Here is a 15,135-nt window from a genome sequence, read left to right as displayed (position 1 = left end):
CTATAACAAGGAATCACTAGTCGATTGCCCAACTATCAGATACCCATTACTCAGTTAAGCAGCAACGCTACTGTTCCAAAAATTTCGCACCACACCCTAGCGCATATCAAGTAAACATCCTTTAACTCTAACCCATAACTCGAACCCATAGCGCTGAAATCTGTCTGGAACTCACAATCTATAGATTTCGAACAAGTATAAATAGAATTATGTTTTGATTATTAATACCTATTTTAAAATGGCTTTAATCAATACCCTCATTAAGAAATTATGAACAATTATTGTCATTGCCCCTAGGTGAGCACCCTAACGCGTATCTGATAGCTGAGCATTCCAGCGTTTTTTATTCAACTTAGTACCTAAGTTGTCCGCACCGAAATTTGTTCGATTAGACGTTTTGCGCCACCGACCTTATCAGTGGGAAATGTCTTAGTTTTCTTAGACTTTAATGCAGTCAGTGGCGGATTAAGGATTCATTTGTGGGGGATATAAAAAAAATGTTTTCAGTAGAAATAAGAAATGTGGGATAAAATACTAGAAAAGTCTAATATTTTTAAAATATCGTGTCGACGATATTCTCATTTTTAAAAAATATCAAAATAATATATAATAATTATAATATATATAATAATATATATATACATATATAATATCTTTATAAAACATCGATATTTTTGATATTTTTTAGTTTCCCAAAAAGTTTCTTAGAATAAAATGTAATAGAAATTAAATGATAGATCTTTAGATTTCAAAATTCATTATAATTTAAATTAAACAAATAAAAATAATATGGTATAACAACATTTAATTTCAAATCCAATTTCATATTTTCTAGTTTTTAATGATACAGGTTATATAAGTTATACTTAAACACAACAAACAAAACAGAAAATAAAAAAAATATCGCAATCTCAATATTTGGAAAAATTATTACGATATAAATATATTTTTTTCCAAAATAAATATCGATATATTGATATTTTGATATATTATCACCAACCTTTTTTGGTAGTAATATCCTTTCTATATTTTGTTTGTTTTGGCTTTTGAATTCATTCCACAACAGATCCGCGCATGATTTCAGCTGATAAAGTTTTTGTAGAATGTTGAATACCTTCTTAAAAGGAAAAGGGATACGACTTAATCCGTTTCCTGAACGTTCGCAGGCGGTTTGTTACATATTCGCCCAAGGCCCGGATAGCTCAGTCGGTAGAGCATTGGACTTTTAATCCAAGGGTCCAGGGTTCAAGTCCCTGTTCGGGCGATCCGTTTTTTCTTTTTGTTCTTGTTTTTCAAACTCTGATTTTATTTTTTTATTGAAACCCAGATAAATCACTAAAGAATGTACCGCCGTGCGTACTTCCACCGCCACAGTTGGCAACGCGGCTGCGATCAAGCAGTTGGCGAACTGCTTCGCGTCGATAAGGTGGTGCGCCGATAAGGCAGTTCTTCGAATGGAAGCGACGCGGTGACGTGTGGCTGAGTTTGAGACGCAGGCACTCCGACTGGAAGGTTGGCAGCTTCTGTAATCACGCTTCTGTGAGGTCCGATTGTGGGATGGCCTGAGGCTGGGATCTACTGTGTAGCGGACCAGCCCATGTTGACGGAACGTCCGCACTAAGCTCGCCATCAATATGGGTGCCATGGAGGAGTCCGTGGCATTCAGGTTGGCTAAGGAGGGATGAACCGGGCCAGGGGTGAAAACCAGCAGCCAAGAGTTCCCGTGGTAGGCAGTAGTGGGATAGCGTACCGGAGTGGACTGCCGTTATCAGCCCAACCAATATGGTTGGACCACAATCCTTTTGCCATGTTGCTGCAGCTCCAACCAGTTTTCTTTTTGCTTTTTTGCTCAACACAAAGTCATCTCATTTCTTGTACTTTCCCGCCTGGGGGTCAAATCGAACAGAACAAGAAAAACGCAGTGTAGTGGAACTCTATATTCCTCCCATGTAATTTATTTAAAACTTTATAATATTTATGGCGAAACACTATTTTCAGTTATACAAATTTCCATTTCGCGATAGGGGCTGCAAAAAAAAGAAAAAAATATGTGCCGCCCGAACAGGGACTTGAACCCTGGACCCTTGGATTAAAAGTCCAATGCTCTACCGACTGAGCTATCCGGGCATTCGAACGATGGCTACCCAAAAACATTACTTACAGGAACGCAATTTCATTTTTCTTCAAATCAAGATCACTGTATATTTCATAAATAATAAAAAGTTATTTTTATTTTTTGTCTTCATTTGCTTTTTATTGGAATGCATGTGCCAAGTATATGGCAATTATTAAATAAAAATAAAATAAAATTACAAACAGGACAGTTTTTTAATTAAATGTATTTGTTCGACCATATCTTGCACTGAACATATTATTGGAATTTGCTTTAGAAATAGTAATATGATAATGTATTGCTCATTGGCAGCTGTAGGATATAGTCACCCGATCTGCTGGAAGGTATAACTCAAAGGGATGATACCAGTATCGCCTTGCCTTGTAACTAAAACAGCGTCATATTATTAAAGATAATGCAGAATTGTCATTAACCTTATATTTTGCTTACTACAGAATTTGCAGTTTTAATATTTAAATTGTAAAATAATAATATCTTACAGAAAATAGTCTACGCCAAAATTAGACAGCTTCTAAAGCTCTCGGAAAGCTTTTCGAGCTTGACATTGTTGGTTTGCTCTCATGCTTGCCAGATATGAAGCTTTGACGACGACTGCGCGGAATGCCCGGGTAGCTCAGTCGGTAGAGCATTGGACTTTTAATCCAAGGGTCCAGGGTTCAAGTCCCTGCTCGGGCGGCCCTTTTTTTAATCTAACAAAAAATGTTTTGTTTTTGGCTTTGTCAAATATAAATCTCAATTCAGATCACCTCTGTGCAATGCGTTCAGCCATCTTTCTGTCCTAGCAAGTCGTGCATAGCAGAGAAACGAAACTAGAAACTCGAAGAGAAATCGCACAGCAGCCAGGCCAACATCTAATTGAACCCTCATGAAATTAGCACCTTTTATTTGAGTTTCCATTTACTGTCGACGTCGTGGATATACCCAAATTGAGTGCAGTACAGCGTTCCCTCTGCTTTCTGTATCTGTAGATACTGCCGTACGGATATGTGTCTGCGAGTTTTCGTTAGAGATTGTGTGAGTGCGATGTTTGCTAGACTCCGTCGGCAAAGCGAAGAATCCGGCTCTTATTTTTCGACGTTTTTGGAGTACAGAGAAAAACATTTTATATAAGCAAATACATGGGACTTCAAAATGTAGACTCGTTAGCAAATGGAGTTTTTATAATGCTTAAACAGAATTAACACATTCCACAGATAAGAAGTAAGAGTAGTTAGCGAACTGCCAGCTTTTACCTTGTTGCTCCGTTATCCAATCACGTGTAAAGCGACGTGGCATTTTTTTCAGTGCTACTGGACACGCTCAAGAATTTTTGACACACTTTCCGCCGAAGACAAAGAGAGCGGGTACATATAGTCTGTACCGATACCACATCGTGGCGGCTCTGGTCGATTTAGCCACGGACTTGGATGCTGGCTGTTTGTTGCCGCCTGCCAAGTGAACTAGAAAACGAATGCGTTTAATTAGCATTCATTACGACGAATCATCAAATTGCCCCGCCGGGACGAAGCCCGAGAGGAGAAAACGTTTGGTGTGCATGCTAATCTACAAAACAAACGCAAATATTTAGATGATAAACCAAAGTCAAGGGACCTTTCAAAACTGTTCCATGACGTTGGATGATGTGCTGGGAGAAATTCCACCAAAGCTGCGACCATTAGCGGCCTTTACCTGTTGTTGGGCCCGGGCTCCGGACGTTCAGGTAGCCATCGCATAAAAAAGAAAATCATAGAGGAAATATGGGCCATAAATTAAAAATGGCACACAAGAACGAGACAATGGGTTTCCCTTTTTGGCCCCGGAGAACAGCTTGCATTTCTCATTTACAATTTTCTTCGGCCGTTTATGACAGATTTCCAAAACCAAATGGCGACTGTCAAAATATTCCTAAGTTTTTAGAATGGCATCTGCCTTACGATAGTGCGAGGAATTATCAGAGTATACTAAATGGGTTGACTCCACAATGTTGCGTAAGAAATGGTCATGAGCAACTTCTACAGTTTTTAGGAAAAACAATTCATTTTAAACCTTATTTTGTCGAAGGTTAATACACCCTTTAATTGCAAAATGACTTGAGTTAAAAAAAGACTTTTAGCTCTTGTAAGTTATTTACTTTTTAACTGCATTCATTAGTGTTGGCTTTGACTTTAATCTAGTATGCTAAGATTAAAAGATAAAAGCCAGTATTGAGCAAGTAATGGTTGTTCTGTATTTTTAGACAATACGCAACCAAAATAAGCTGCATTTTCCGATGTTCAACCAATACTTCTTCCCACTGAAAAGAGGCTAATTAAAATATTCCCCATATTGACTTTCATAATTGAGTTGGCAAATAGCCACCGTTAATGGTGTCCCCTTCGATGGCCAACTGTGTAATTATCAGTGCAACAAATTTGAATTTAATGGGCGCATCAACACCAGACTCCGCCCACTGCCCTGATCCATCCCCAGATGAATGGGGTCTTCCAGGACCTCTCGAGGACCCGCGTCTCCCCAGCGAGGACTTTCCTCAGCAAAGCGACCGCCTGATTAATGAGGCTTTAAATATCCCACTTTGATTTCATTCTGAAAACACGCGGAGTGTTCTCGTCGCCGCTCCTCGACAAAGAAGTTTCATTGACTCTCAGCTCGTTTGGAGAGTGCGAAAAGGGCCGGAGGAGGTGGCACTGAAATAGATACACGTATATGTACAATGCTGAGCTGGCCTCGTAAATCGCCGAGTGAACCGAGGTCCTCCTGCGCACACACACGGACGTCCATTGGACAACTGAGAACGCTGGAAACAGAGTCCACAAAAGTCTACAAACGAGCTGGACGGTCTCGAACTCTCCCAAGAACGAACCCACAGTGTTGTGTCCTGGAAAACCTTAAACAAGCGTTGCTACACTCCGCGAAACAGTCAAGGATTAAACATACAAATATGAGGACAAAAATACAAAAACCGGCTAAGGAGATTGTCCTAATACTGCGAAGATTCTTTTAAAAACTTCCATTAACGCAGTGATTCGAGGTTATATTACCATTGGCCCATCTTAAAATATTTTGTATGCCTTTTGTATTTAAATATAAATGTTTAATTTCTTAACAAAATATTTCAATTGTGTAAGTCAACTATGATGGTAGGTCTAATTAATGGCAGAACATATTAAATTTATGGAAAATACTTCATTAAACAATGAGGTAAAATGAGGTAAAAGCTCATCATTATAACGATCATTATTATATAAGCTGTAATCAGAGTTTAATAGTTGAAATTATATAAACACCTGAAGAAGTTGTAGTATTTTGATTAGCTCTTTCATCGGCTAGTTATGGTTAGAAAAGTAAATTATTGATTAATGACATCATTTTAATTAATGCCAACATATAATTCGGAAAGTTGAAAGCACTAACGAGTGCTAATGAAAATTATGAATGCACGCCCCTAATTTGCAATAGTATCAACAGAAAGTGGTGTACCACCCTCCTATAGAAAGAATGGAAACTTATGACCAAGAGATATTGGAGAGATATGTTAATTCCAAACCACTGAAGGAGTCAATCGCTAAACCCATTTGCACATCGAACTCTAAAACACACAAAAGAAAATTGGCGAAGTTATTGTGTAATTTTCTTGCAGTGTGCTCGCGCGCTCTCTCCCGCAGCCTGGCTCTCTCCGCGAGCGCTCCGCGCAGCGCTCCTGCCCCGATTCCCGGCTCTTTCCCCTGAGTGGCGGGCTCGGGCCACACACAACCCAGATCCAGATCCCGGTAGGGCAGGGCGGGGAGGGGTGGCAGCGGGAGCGGGAGAGCGGGCACTATGGCTGTTATCAACTTGGCAAAAACACCGCTTACCGCTCGGCGGCCGTCGACTGCGCTGAAATGGTGAGCTGAGCTCACTTCAGTTTCAGTTTGAAATTTGACGCCGAGCGCGGCGGAACGTTGGGCGTTCTGCTCACTGAAAGGGCCGTCGGCAGCCGCTGCTTCTGCTGGCGTCGCCGCAGCAGAGCGGCCATTATCCTGCAGGAGGCTGCGACCTGGTCCCTGGGCCGTGCAATTAACATGGCTGCGGAGCAAGCGAAAGCCGAAGGGCCAGCAGCGCCAGAAATTCTACAAAAACTCGGTGCCAAAGTGTTCAAATACGGGGATGCGTCTTCCCAGCATATATTGGTTGCCCATCTTGCAGAACCCAAGTCAGTTGGATTTAAGGCTGCCCTCCGAGCAGGTACGTTTGGTAGTTCCCGTCTGTACAAATATTTATGCAAAACTTCTTTGAAATGTAAGCTGAGCAAAAGTCACCGAGCCACTACGCATGTGCACCAAAGGGGGCTGAGTGGGCGCTGGGGGGCGGTGCGCTGGGGGTTGGTGGGTGGCCACAGTCAATTGCCGTTTCCAAAGCCTGCGCCTGTCCTCGTTTTGACTCGTCGTCGCCTCTGCATAAGTGTATCTGTGTGCTGCGCGTCGAGCGTGTGGTAGTGTCGCGAACGCCCGGAAATGTGCTCCTTTCATCCACTTTTCATTTGCGCAGAAACACACACTCTCCCCACCCCTGCGGTTCCGAAAGTCGGGCGCGAAAAAGAGAAAAACCCGAAACCGAGTTTCGGCCTCGTTGTCGCGCTATCAGCGGCAACACAACCCCTGGCAGAGGCAGGCCCCCTCTCGCCGCTCCCCTCTCGCCACTCCCCTCGCCGCTTACCAATTTCAACTTCCCCGCTCCTGGTGGAAAACACTTGTCCCGCCATTTAGTGCATGGGTTAAGCAGTATACCGAAATACTGGCGCTGGCTCTGCCCAAGGAGGCGGCGACAGCTGCTGCAGGCCACCCACCCATCATAGTCCCGCAATGGCGTCGGGGGGCGGCGGTGGGGTGGCCAAGACGGTGATTATCGGGTCCAGATACGCCGAGTGGCAAAGTGTTAAGCCTCGGGATGAGAACGGGATGGCGATGATGGTGATGGCGGTGGCGATGGTGACGGTGACCCATCCCCGAGAATCCTGCGGCGGCTGCACTTAATGCGAGTGCGTACACAATATACGCAATACATTACACACACTGGGAAAAAGCAGAACAAAGTACCAAGAATTTCAGGTGTTATTTCTGATAGATTTGAAAATGCACTTTGTAAGAATTACTTATCTTACTATTGGATGGAATTATTAGTCACTTACTGTCCAAATAGAGCAAAAATATTTTACAATAGGTAGCTAAACAGGCAAAAAGATATGCCCATTTTGGCTTGCGGCTTTCCGTTCACCCCCAACTAAGTTTTGTTTATCTAAAACAGCACTATAAAATACTGCGACTTTGAGATACAACATCGATACTTTGTTGGGTTTCATTTCCAGGCAGTTATTATTTCATCCTCTGTGTTTTCGTGAAAGGCGATCTTCTCTGTGTGGGCTGCACATACCCCTTCACATGGAGCTTCTGTGCGGCTTTTGCGTGGGGCTGCGCGTAGATGCGTGTCATCCGATTTCTGGCCAGGGATGCGCAGCATTTGGCGACGCTTTCGCTCCGGGAGACCCCCACAATCCCCTCTTTCGGATGAGCGCGAGACTAGGAGAAAGCGGTTGCACCCAAAAACCAAATGGCCGTGTTACGTTCTTCGATTTTACCAATTGTTTCTCTACTCATTTAGTATGCAAATGGTTCGAACTAAAACCGGCAACTGACTAACCTAATGAGCAGGTGACGGCGCTCGAAACTTGCTGGGTCACAGGCTTGTAGGAAAAGCCGAGTAAATAAGACTTTATGGCTATTTTATGCATTCGCTGACGTCGGCTATTGAAACCGCGGACAGCCGGCCAGGGGCTTTGTGCCTTTTGACAAATTCGGAGACCTGTTCGTCTCGGAGCTAGGCTGGTATCTTTATGAAGGTGCTGTGCCAACAAGTCTGCTTGTCTTTGGGCTTGACCTCAATATGAATCATAAATTTGCCTGGGCCATTGTATAACCATTCGGCTGGTCCACATGGCCCGCAAATGCATGCAATGTTGGCTGAAATTCCTCTGGGCAATTAAAAGCGTTTACAAGGGAGCTAAGCTGGGAAAGCTGGGCGGAGGGATGCCTGAGATTAGATATGAATTTTTAACGGTTTGCATTGGGAGGGTGCTGCTCATAAATATGAAAGGCCAGAGGAAAGTGTCGAGCGTTTTCGGATGCGAATCTGTTCACTGTTTACGAGAAGTCTCTTCACAGTTCACACTGTTCTGTGTCAATGGGTCACCAAACAATTGAGGCTATGTTGCATAAGTCATAAGGTGCAGATGTGCAAGCATAAAAGCGAGGAATCAATGAATAGTTTTATGTTTCATTCAAGACTCTGAATCTGAAATGCATTTCAATAAATGGCGCAGTGCCTTGACTTTGACTTGATTCACAAAAATCCCACAATAACAAACAAACAATAAAAATTGTAGTTAACGATTTCAAACCGGTTCATCTGCTAACTGTTTACAATCTTAATTCTTACGTCAGAACAAGGCACCACAACCGTTTTGGTAGCCCCAAAAACCCCCTGAGAAAACACATTCACCTCGGAGTCGACCTTGCCACATGCTGCATTTTTTATGACATGCCTCCTTATCGAATTTCCGATATTAACATACCCCAGGACTACGCTTCAAACAACCCCACTCAGAACCGAACCGAACAGGGCTAAAAACTGCTTCCACCTAAATTGGGGTAACTGCAGTATGACATATTTATTGGAATTTCATGCTAATTTCAAACAATCAGCCAGCCGGGGCAATGCGGCTGGCCTGGGAACTGCAGTTTGTAGAGAGCACAGTGATCAAAACTAAAAGTATTACCGAAAGAAGTAGCTAATAAAGTGTGTCAGTCTTAAATAAATCAAGTATATAAAATTATAATTACTAGAAAGTTTAGCAACTCATTACAGACTTCTCTGTTGATATGTATCTAGGAACTATCAAATGTTTAAACTGTCATGAGTTATCAAATGCAGTCGAGCTGTTTTTGTTGTGCATTCCCTAGCTTGGGACCACTGTTCCTTACTCCGCCACCTGAGAGCACATTTCTGTTGCCCGCGCATTTTCATTAGGGCCAGTGAAAAGATAAATTAAGACACTAAAAATAAATAAAACGCGCGGGGCAAAGGAACAACAGGAATCGCGAGGGAAGGCGCGTATTTTCGTAAACAACAAACAGACACCGACAGTACCGGGATAGAATAAAACGGAGGCGCAGACCGGTGAGCCCCATTCGATGGATTTGGGGTAAAGGCAGCGATACCCACACAGATTCAGATACGGATGCACAGATACAAAATGCCGCAAAGCTGGGCAGGTTCAAAATAAATGCAAAAAATCGCGAACGCGAACCGCTTTCGGAATTTCTTTCTCAGCTCTCTTTGAACATTTCTACCTGCCCCTCGATACTCGCGGCGAATAGCAGGAAGGTGAAGTAGCAATAATAATATTATTCAGCAAGCTGAAACAACCTTGGCCTCCGGAGCTCCGCTCGATGCAAACAGCTCAACATGGCGAGGTACAGTGGGGCAAGGCGATTGAATAGTGACGCGCGAGCTCGATGCACAGTGACACTTGGCACCGAACTGACCAAGGTAAATGATCCGCCACCTCCCCACACCCCGTCGCGCCCAGACAGGGACTTTGATTTATGTGCGAAGTTGTCTTCATGTGCTAAAAGCAACATTGCGAAAATTTAGCCAGTCATTGCCCCTTTGTGCCGCGTATCTGTTGCTGGATGGTCGATGGTTTATGGGTCTGGTCAGGGAATAGGTTAGAGGATGGCAGGAGGGGATACACTGGGGAAAATTCCCGAAATCGTGTTAGGTATAGGTAGTCCTATTGTTCACAAGTCGGTTCAATTGAAGTTTAGTAAATTAAGTTCAGCAAGCTTACTAAATTAAGTTTAGAACCCAAAGAACGAAGATAAATGCCAAATTGTAATGTATTTCAGGCCCAAAAATATAACACTAAATACCAAGTTATGAAATAATTTACTGGAGTTCTAACATGATATATGAATACAACACCGCTATAGTTTTGCATGTTCGCATAGAAACAAGAGAAATATATTTTTTATATTTACCGATAATTTATAAATGATACTTTACTAATTTTTCTAAGTGCACAGGTGAGTGGAGAAGATACGCATTCTTTACTCGCCTTTTGTACACTTTCCGCGCTACTTCCGGAGGGGATTGCTTTGGGGTTTCTCTTTGTACCTTCCTCCCGGTATTGCATCTGAAGGCAGAACATAAGCGCCCGAGGAGTTAGGAACTTTCATACGAAAACCCGAGTTGATTGAGTGATTCATGTGGCTTACAAAACTGAGTTATTAGGTTAGCCAAAGGTAATTAATGGACTTCCCAAGCCTGCGGCTCGATTGAAAACCGTTTCGGTGTGGCCATCAGCAAACAAAAATAGCAAAAGAATTTCCAAAGACTGCCGAAATTATATCGGACTCGCTCGTACATCATACTTATCAGGATAGATAGGCTCTGAGGTATCGGGGAACACTTTGTAAGTTAATTAATCAATGTTTCTAGCTAACAAAGGGCGATTTAATCGGTGTTCGAGTCAAAGATGAAATTAGACATCAAATATATGAAGGCCATTACAAAAGGCATTTTGCGATTGGTGAACGTTTTACGTTGCCAAGATATAAAGTTTCGTTGTCGCACTACCAAGTAGTCGAACCATTTGGATGGAAAACCAAATGATTGGGCAGTAAAAAATATAGGAAGCATAAATCTTAACAATAAATAGTTAAGGTTAATGTTGTTTCCCCAACTTTCTAGTAAGTGACACAAATAAAAGCCGGGAACTCGAAATAACCAACTAATAAATGGGAGGTTCAGGTTTAAACTTCGAATATATTGAATTCAGTGTGTTGCTTTGTCATAAGGGGGAATCGCTTGTAATACTGGGTATCTTGAAAAAAGCCGAGTGACACCCCCGTCTAAAAATATACTTGTACAATGCCCCACTAGAACCCAACTTTCATTAGCATCTCGGCATGACTGTACCCAGTGGCCGTGAATTGTAAGTCAGCCTACAACGCCGCCAGCCGCAAAATCCTTCGCTCGCCCGGGCGCAACTAATTATCGACAGATCTGCGAGTATTATTTCCGTGATATATTTGATGTTGCCAAATATTTGCACTGCATTAGCGGGCCCCGGGAGGCCGTTGGGCCGTATATTTCCTGGCGATTTGGCGCTAAGTGTTGGCTTCTGACCACGTGAAATCAATTAGCATTTCTGATTCGGGGGTGCCGCTGGGCTGGGGTGATGTAATACGTTTTGCGGACTTTTGGCAAGTCGGCGTTAATTTGGCAAGGTGTTGAGATGTGGAGCACCTCGCCAGCGAGCTTCAGCTGGGCGATCGCAGAGGCAACGCGACTTGGGCCCAGCTGCCTCTCGCCTGCGTGGTCCTTCACCCCTGTTTCGCTGCCCGAGGAAGTCCTTGCTACCCCTTGTGGACTGTGTGTACACATTTGGAGAGCCCTCTGCGCTCTCCACTCTCTCCCTCTCTGCGGGGCAGGGTAAAAACCCCGAGCAGCCATGTTGAGGCTGCAAAAAGGACAACAAGGGCTGCAGACAAAGAGGCACCGCAGGCAGACAGAAAGAGAGCGAGCATCAGGGGTGTGCGAAGTCAAGCGATTCGTCCTTTCTCCTTTGTTTACGCAAGATTTGTTGCCATTACGGCCCCTAATCCGGGGATTTCTAGGGTAACCCCGGCCCGCCGGCCCCGAAAAGGTTTTTGACTTTGCCAGCTTAGTACTGGCTAGGGCCAGCCGTTTAGTGCTAATGAATCCTGCTAAAAAGTCATTAATTAATTGAAATTTCATTACAGGACGCACGAACTACGTCGGAGCATCTGCCGGAGCTCCCCCTCCCCTCGTCCTCCTCCGGCCATTACTCAGCAGTCTTAGCAGGGCTTAGTGCTGAATCACCGGCCGCCTCGTTACCGATATACCAATTTACCCATTACCCGTTTGCCGATTTGGAGCAGGAACGAGAGGGCTTAAGAAGTGGCGCCCAACGCTGGGCCCTGCTTCTTCCACTGGCGACGGCGATCCAGGTCGGGAGCTTAGCGAGGCGACTCTCTGATTGATTTCAGTGCAAACAGAGGGCCCCGCAGCCAGCCCCTGCCCCGGGCAGATCTATCACTCATTAAATGTGTTTCTTGTCTATCCAATTTCCAGGCCGCGCACCCATTTTATCGACGCGAAGAAAGTGCCGTAATCCGCGGGCAATCAATTAGATACAAGCGCACTAAGCACTCCCGAAGACATCGCTGTATCTTATCTTATCGCCGCTTCTTCCGATAAGGTCGGGCCTTACTTTCCGCACTCTGCTTTTTCGGACTACTGCCTAATCTCGGGGCCCTCGGTGAGGTCTTGGCTTCAGTTGGTTTCCAGAGGCGAGGGCGAAGACAACACGGAGCTGGCACCGCGGCGGCAAGGCTTCCGTGACTCTCCGGACACGGACACGGACGCGGTCTCGGAGACGGAGACCTCGCGAATGCCTCCATTTAATTGGCAGGGCCCCGCGAGCTTTGTAATCACATTTATGGGTCATCCATAATTTCGAAAGGAATAAAGCAAGCGCTTGTATAGTCGCGGGCATCGCCGCATCACGTGTGGCACGATAAATATAATTTGCCGAGGCGCATGTAATTGCCGCTCCGCCTAAATTACCCCGCCCTGTACACACACATTGTATATGTTTATTAACATTTTCACTTTTTTGCAGCCGTGATTGCGCGCCCTGAGCTCCCTTCGCCCCTGCGACTGCTCGCCTCCAGTTTGCTCCACGTCTACCCTGTAGATCCGAATTTGTTGTATACTAGCTTTAAGGACAAATTCGGTTCTAGAGAGGTTTGTGTGGTTCAATGTCCATCGTAAAACGCATTTTGAGTGAAAAAGAAATGGAGTGATAAAGTGAACCCGAGAACATGTTTCACTAGTAATTGAATTTAATTAAGGAGTTCATGTAAATTACCAAAAAACACACAAAAACTACAAAATAGAGGTAAGATTATTTTTACCATCTATAAAGTGTAGTAATGGGCCCAGATAATAATATAATTATTACACCTACTCAGGGTGACTCACTTCCAGCCATAACACCAATTACTGTTGCCAAGTAATAGATAACTTTCAGGGCTTACCATAAAATCCATGATAATGAATCGCTGTCTTGGCACAATTTCTTCGTCTTACATAAATAGATAAGGTTCTGCGTATTAAAGTTTCACTTTTCAATGACAATGATTCAGAGGCGAAGGAATCCAAGAACCGAAAGCAATGTGTCACAAGTCCGGCAGGAAACAGTAATCCTTTTAAACTTCCTTGCCGAAATGGATTAGTTTATAAATGGAAATACTTATTTAATACTGGCTTATTTAAAAACTCAATGTATGATTCATGTTTTATTGATGTTAAATTTACATTTTGAAGGGAAAACCGACCAAATCACATTGGGGTGACACTTTGAAGGAACACATTAATTTTGTAGTCAGTAATAAACTTCTTATCACCAGCCCTCAGGCGAACCGTCTTCCCAAAGAACTTGAACATCCTCCAATTAAATCAAGCGCCACATTTCAAGTTTCTGGCTACCGGACACGGGGTAGTTAGCGCTGTTATTGCTGAATTCTTTCGCTTTCATTTATATTCCGGCCGACTTCAATTTATGCGATGTGTTGCATGAAATTTACATTTTCACAATTTTGCATACAAATTGCCATTACAGTTTCGCAGAGGGTGTGGGTGCGGTTCCTCTACACAGGCTATGCGTGTGTGTGAGTGCCCAGCCAAGCCATTTGGGTCAAGTCGATTGTGTGGCGTCGATTTCTGGTCGAGCTCGTGGGGCAGGATTGTCGAAGCTTGCAGTTTTCCGAAAATGTCCCTGCACTCTGCCCAATTTGCATAGGACGCCACTTGAGACACATCCTTTGTGCGGTATGCCCGGGTATCTATACGTTTCCGAAAGAAATTTCGTCCGTGTAAGACGGGCACCTATAGTCCCTGGGAAGCCTCAAAGAAAATTCAGAAGTTCTTCTTCAGAATAACCTATTTAGACATAAAGTTCGTCAACCGTTAGCTATAAAGGGTAAATAAAAATGGTTTAAACATTTTCTATTTTAAAAGTTCATAAACAAAATGATGTGTACTTTTTAACAAACAATTATTTGTAATAGCATGTAATTGTATTGTAGTAAATAATAAAAATTATATATATTATACAAATTATATTGCAATTGTTGCTTTATTTACTGCACCATAGTAATTTGTAGGTCAAACAACGCCGTCGCCTGTCAAATACTCATTACTCAGCTAAGGAAAGTGCGACGGAGAAAGAGATTTGGGAGCAGCAAAGCGATTATAACCAGCCCAAAAAACCCACATGCCAAATCCCAACATTCTGGGTATTCCAGACGGAAATGACAAGATCAACTCGCCCAGTGATCCTGTTAAAGAACATATATGTACTTTTTATGGTCAGAATTTCCGACGCAATTAGTTACTTTTTACGCTTAGAGGAAGTTCACTTCGGCAAGCCGAAGTTTGTATATCCATGCACTTTTAAAAAATAATCAACGTAAGTAACACCATGTTACATTTTTAAGGATTGTTGCTAGCATCAGTGATATTAGAAATAAATTACTTCATATTTTTCTAACCGTTTCACTGACAGCTATAGGTTTTAATTAAACTTAATTCGAACTTATTAAAAACATAAAAAATGATATGTCAAAAAACACCAAACCTATAATTAGTTTCATATTATTTTACCACCAATTTTCCGATCTGTCCTTTGACAGCTTTACGACACAGTCGTTTGATTTTGAAAAAATTATATCCGAAACTCAGAACTAATTTAAAAATTTTATTTCCAAGCGTAGGAGGTTATATGTTAAAAAACACCGAAAATATAATTTTTGTTAATTTTTTTCCCTAATATTCCTATGGGAGCTATAAGAAACATTTGTCCGATCTGGTTGGATCCGACTTACATGTATACTACCTGC

General features: G+C 42.9%; 1 protein-coding gene, 1 long non-coding RNA gene and 3 other non-coding genes across 5 annotated transcripts; 3 read left to right on the top strand and 2 right to left on the bottom strand.

Annotated features, from left to right (window-relative positions):
* Window positions 1–1,191: 1,191 nt before the first annotated feature.
* Window positions 1,192–1,264, top strand: Trnak-uuu (transfer RNA lysine (anticodon UUU)). Its single transcript has one exon. It is a non-coding gene; the product is annotated as a tRNA-Lys (tRNA).
* Window positions 1,265–2,054: 790 nt separating this feature from the next.
* Trnak-uuu (transfer RNA lysine (anticodon UUU)) lies at window positions 2,055–2,127 on the bottom strand. The gene has a single exon. It is a non-coding gene; the product is annotated as a tRNA-Lys (tRNA).
* Window positions 2,128–2,330: 203 nt separating this feature from the next.
* On the bottom strand, window positions 2,331–3,504 carry LOC108027117 (uncharacterized). The gene is made up of 3 exons (XR_006367366.2): window positions 3,367–3,504; window positions 2,881–3,197; window positions 2,331–2,823 (listed from the first exon to the last, which is right to left on the bottom strand). It is a non-coding gene; the product is annotated as an uncharacterized LOC108027117 (long non-coding RNA).
* Window positions 2,737–2,809, top strand: Trnak-uuu (transfer RNA lysine (anticodon UUU)). The gene has a single exon. It is a non-coding gene; the product is annotated as a tRNA-Lys (tRNA).
* Window positions 3,505–6,040: 2,536 nt separating the features above from the next.
* On the top strand, window positions 6,041–12,810 carry LOC108027418 (uncharacterized). Its single transcript, XM_017098860.2, has 3 exons — window positions 6,041–6,334; window positions 11,953–12,180; window positions 12,305–12,810. Exons 1-3 carry the CDS (start codon window positions 6,257–6,259, stop codon window positions 12,428–12,430), a joined length of 432 nt encoding a protein of 143 aa, XP_016954349.1. The 5' UTR covers window positions 6,041–6,256; the 3' UTR covers window positions 12,431–12,810.
* The last annotated feature ends 2,325 nt before the right edge of the window (window positions 12,811–15,135 follow it).

The sequence above is a fragment of the Drosophila biarmipes genome, chromosome 3R, assembly GCF_025231255.1.
Source record: "Drosophila biarmipes strain raj3 chromosome 3R, RU_DBia_V1.1, whole genome shotgun sequence".
Taxonomy (NCBI): Eukaryota; Metazoa; Arthropoda; class Insecta; order Diptera; family Drosophilidae; genus Drosophila; species Drosophila biarmipes.
The sequence above is the reverse complement of the archived record's forward strand: the minus strand, read 5'-3'. Positions and strand labels throughout refer to the sequence as shown.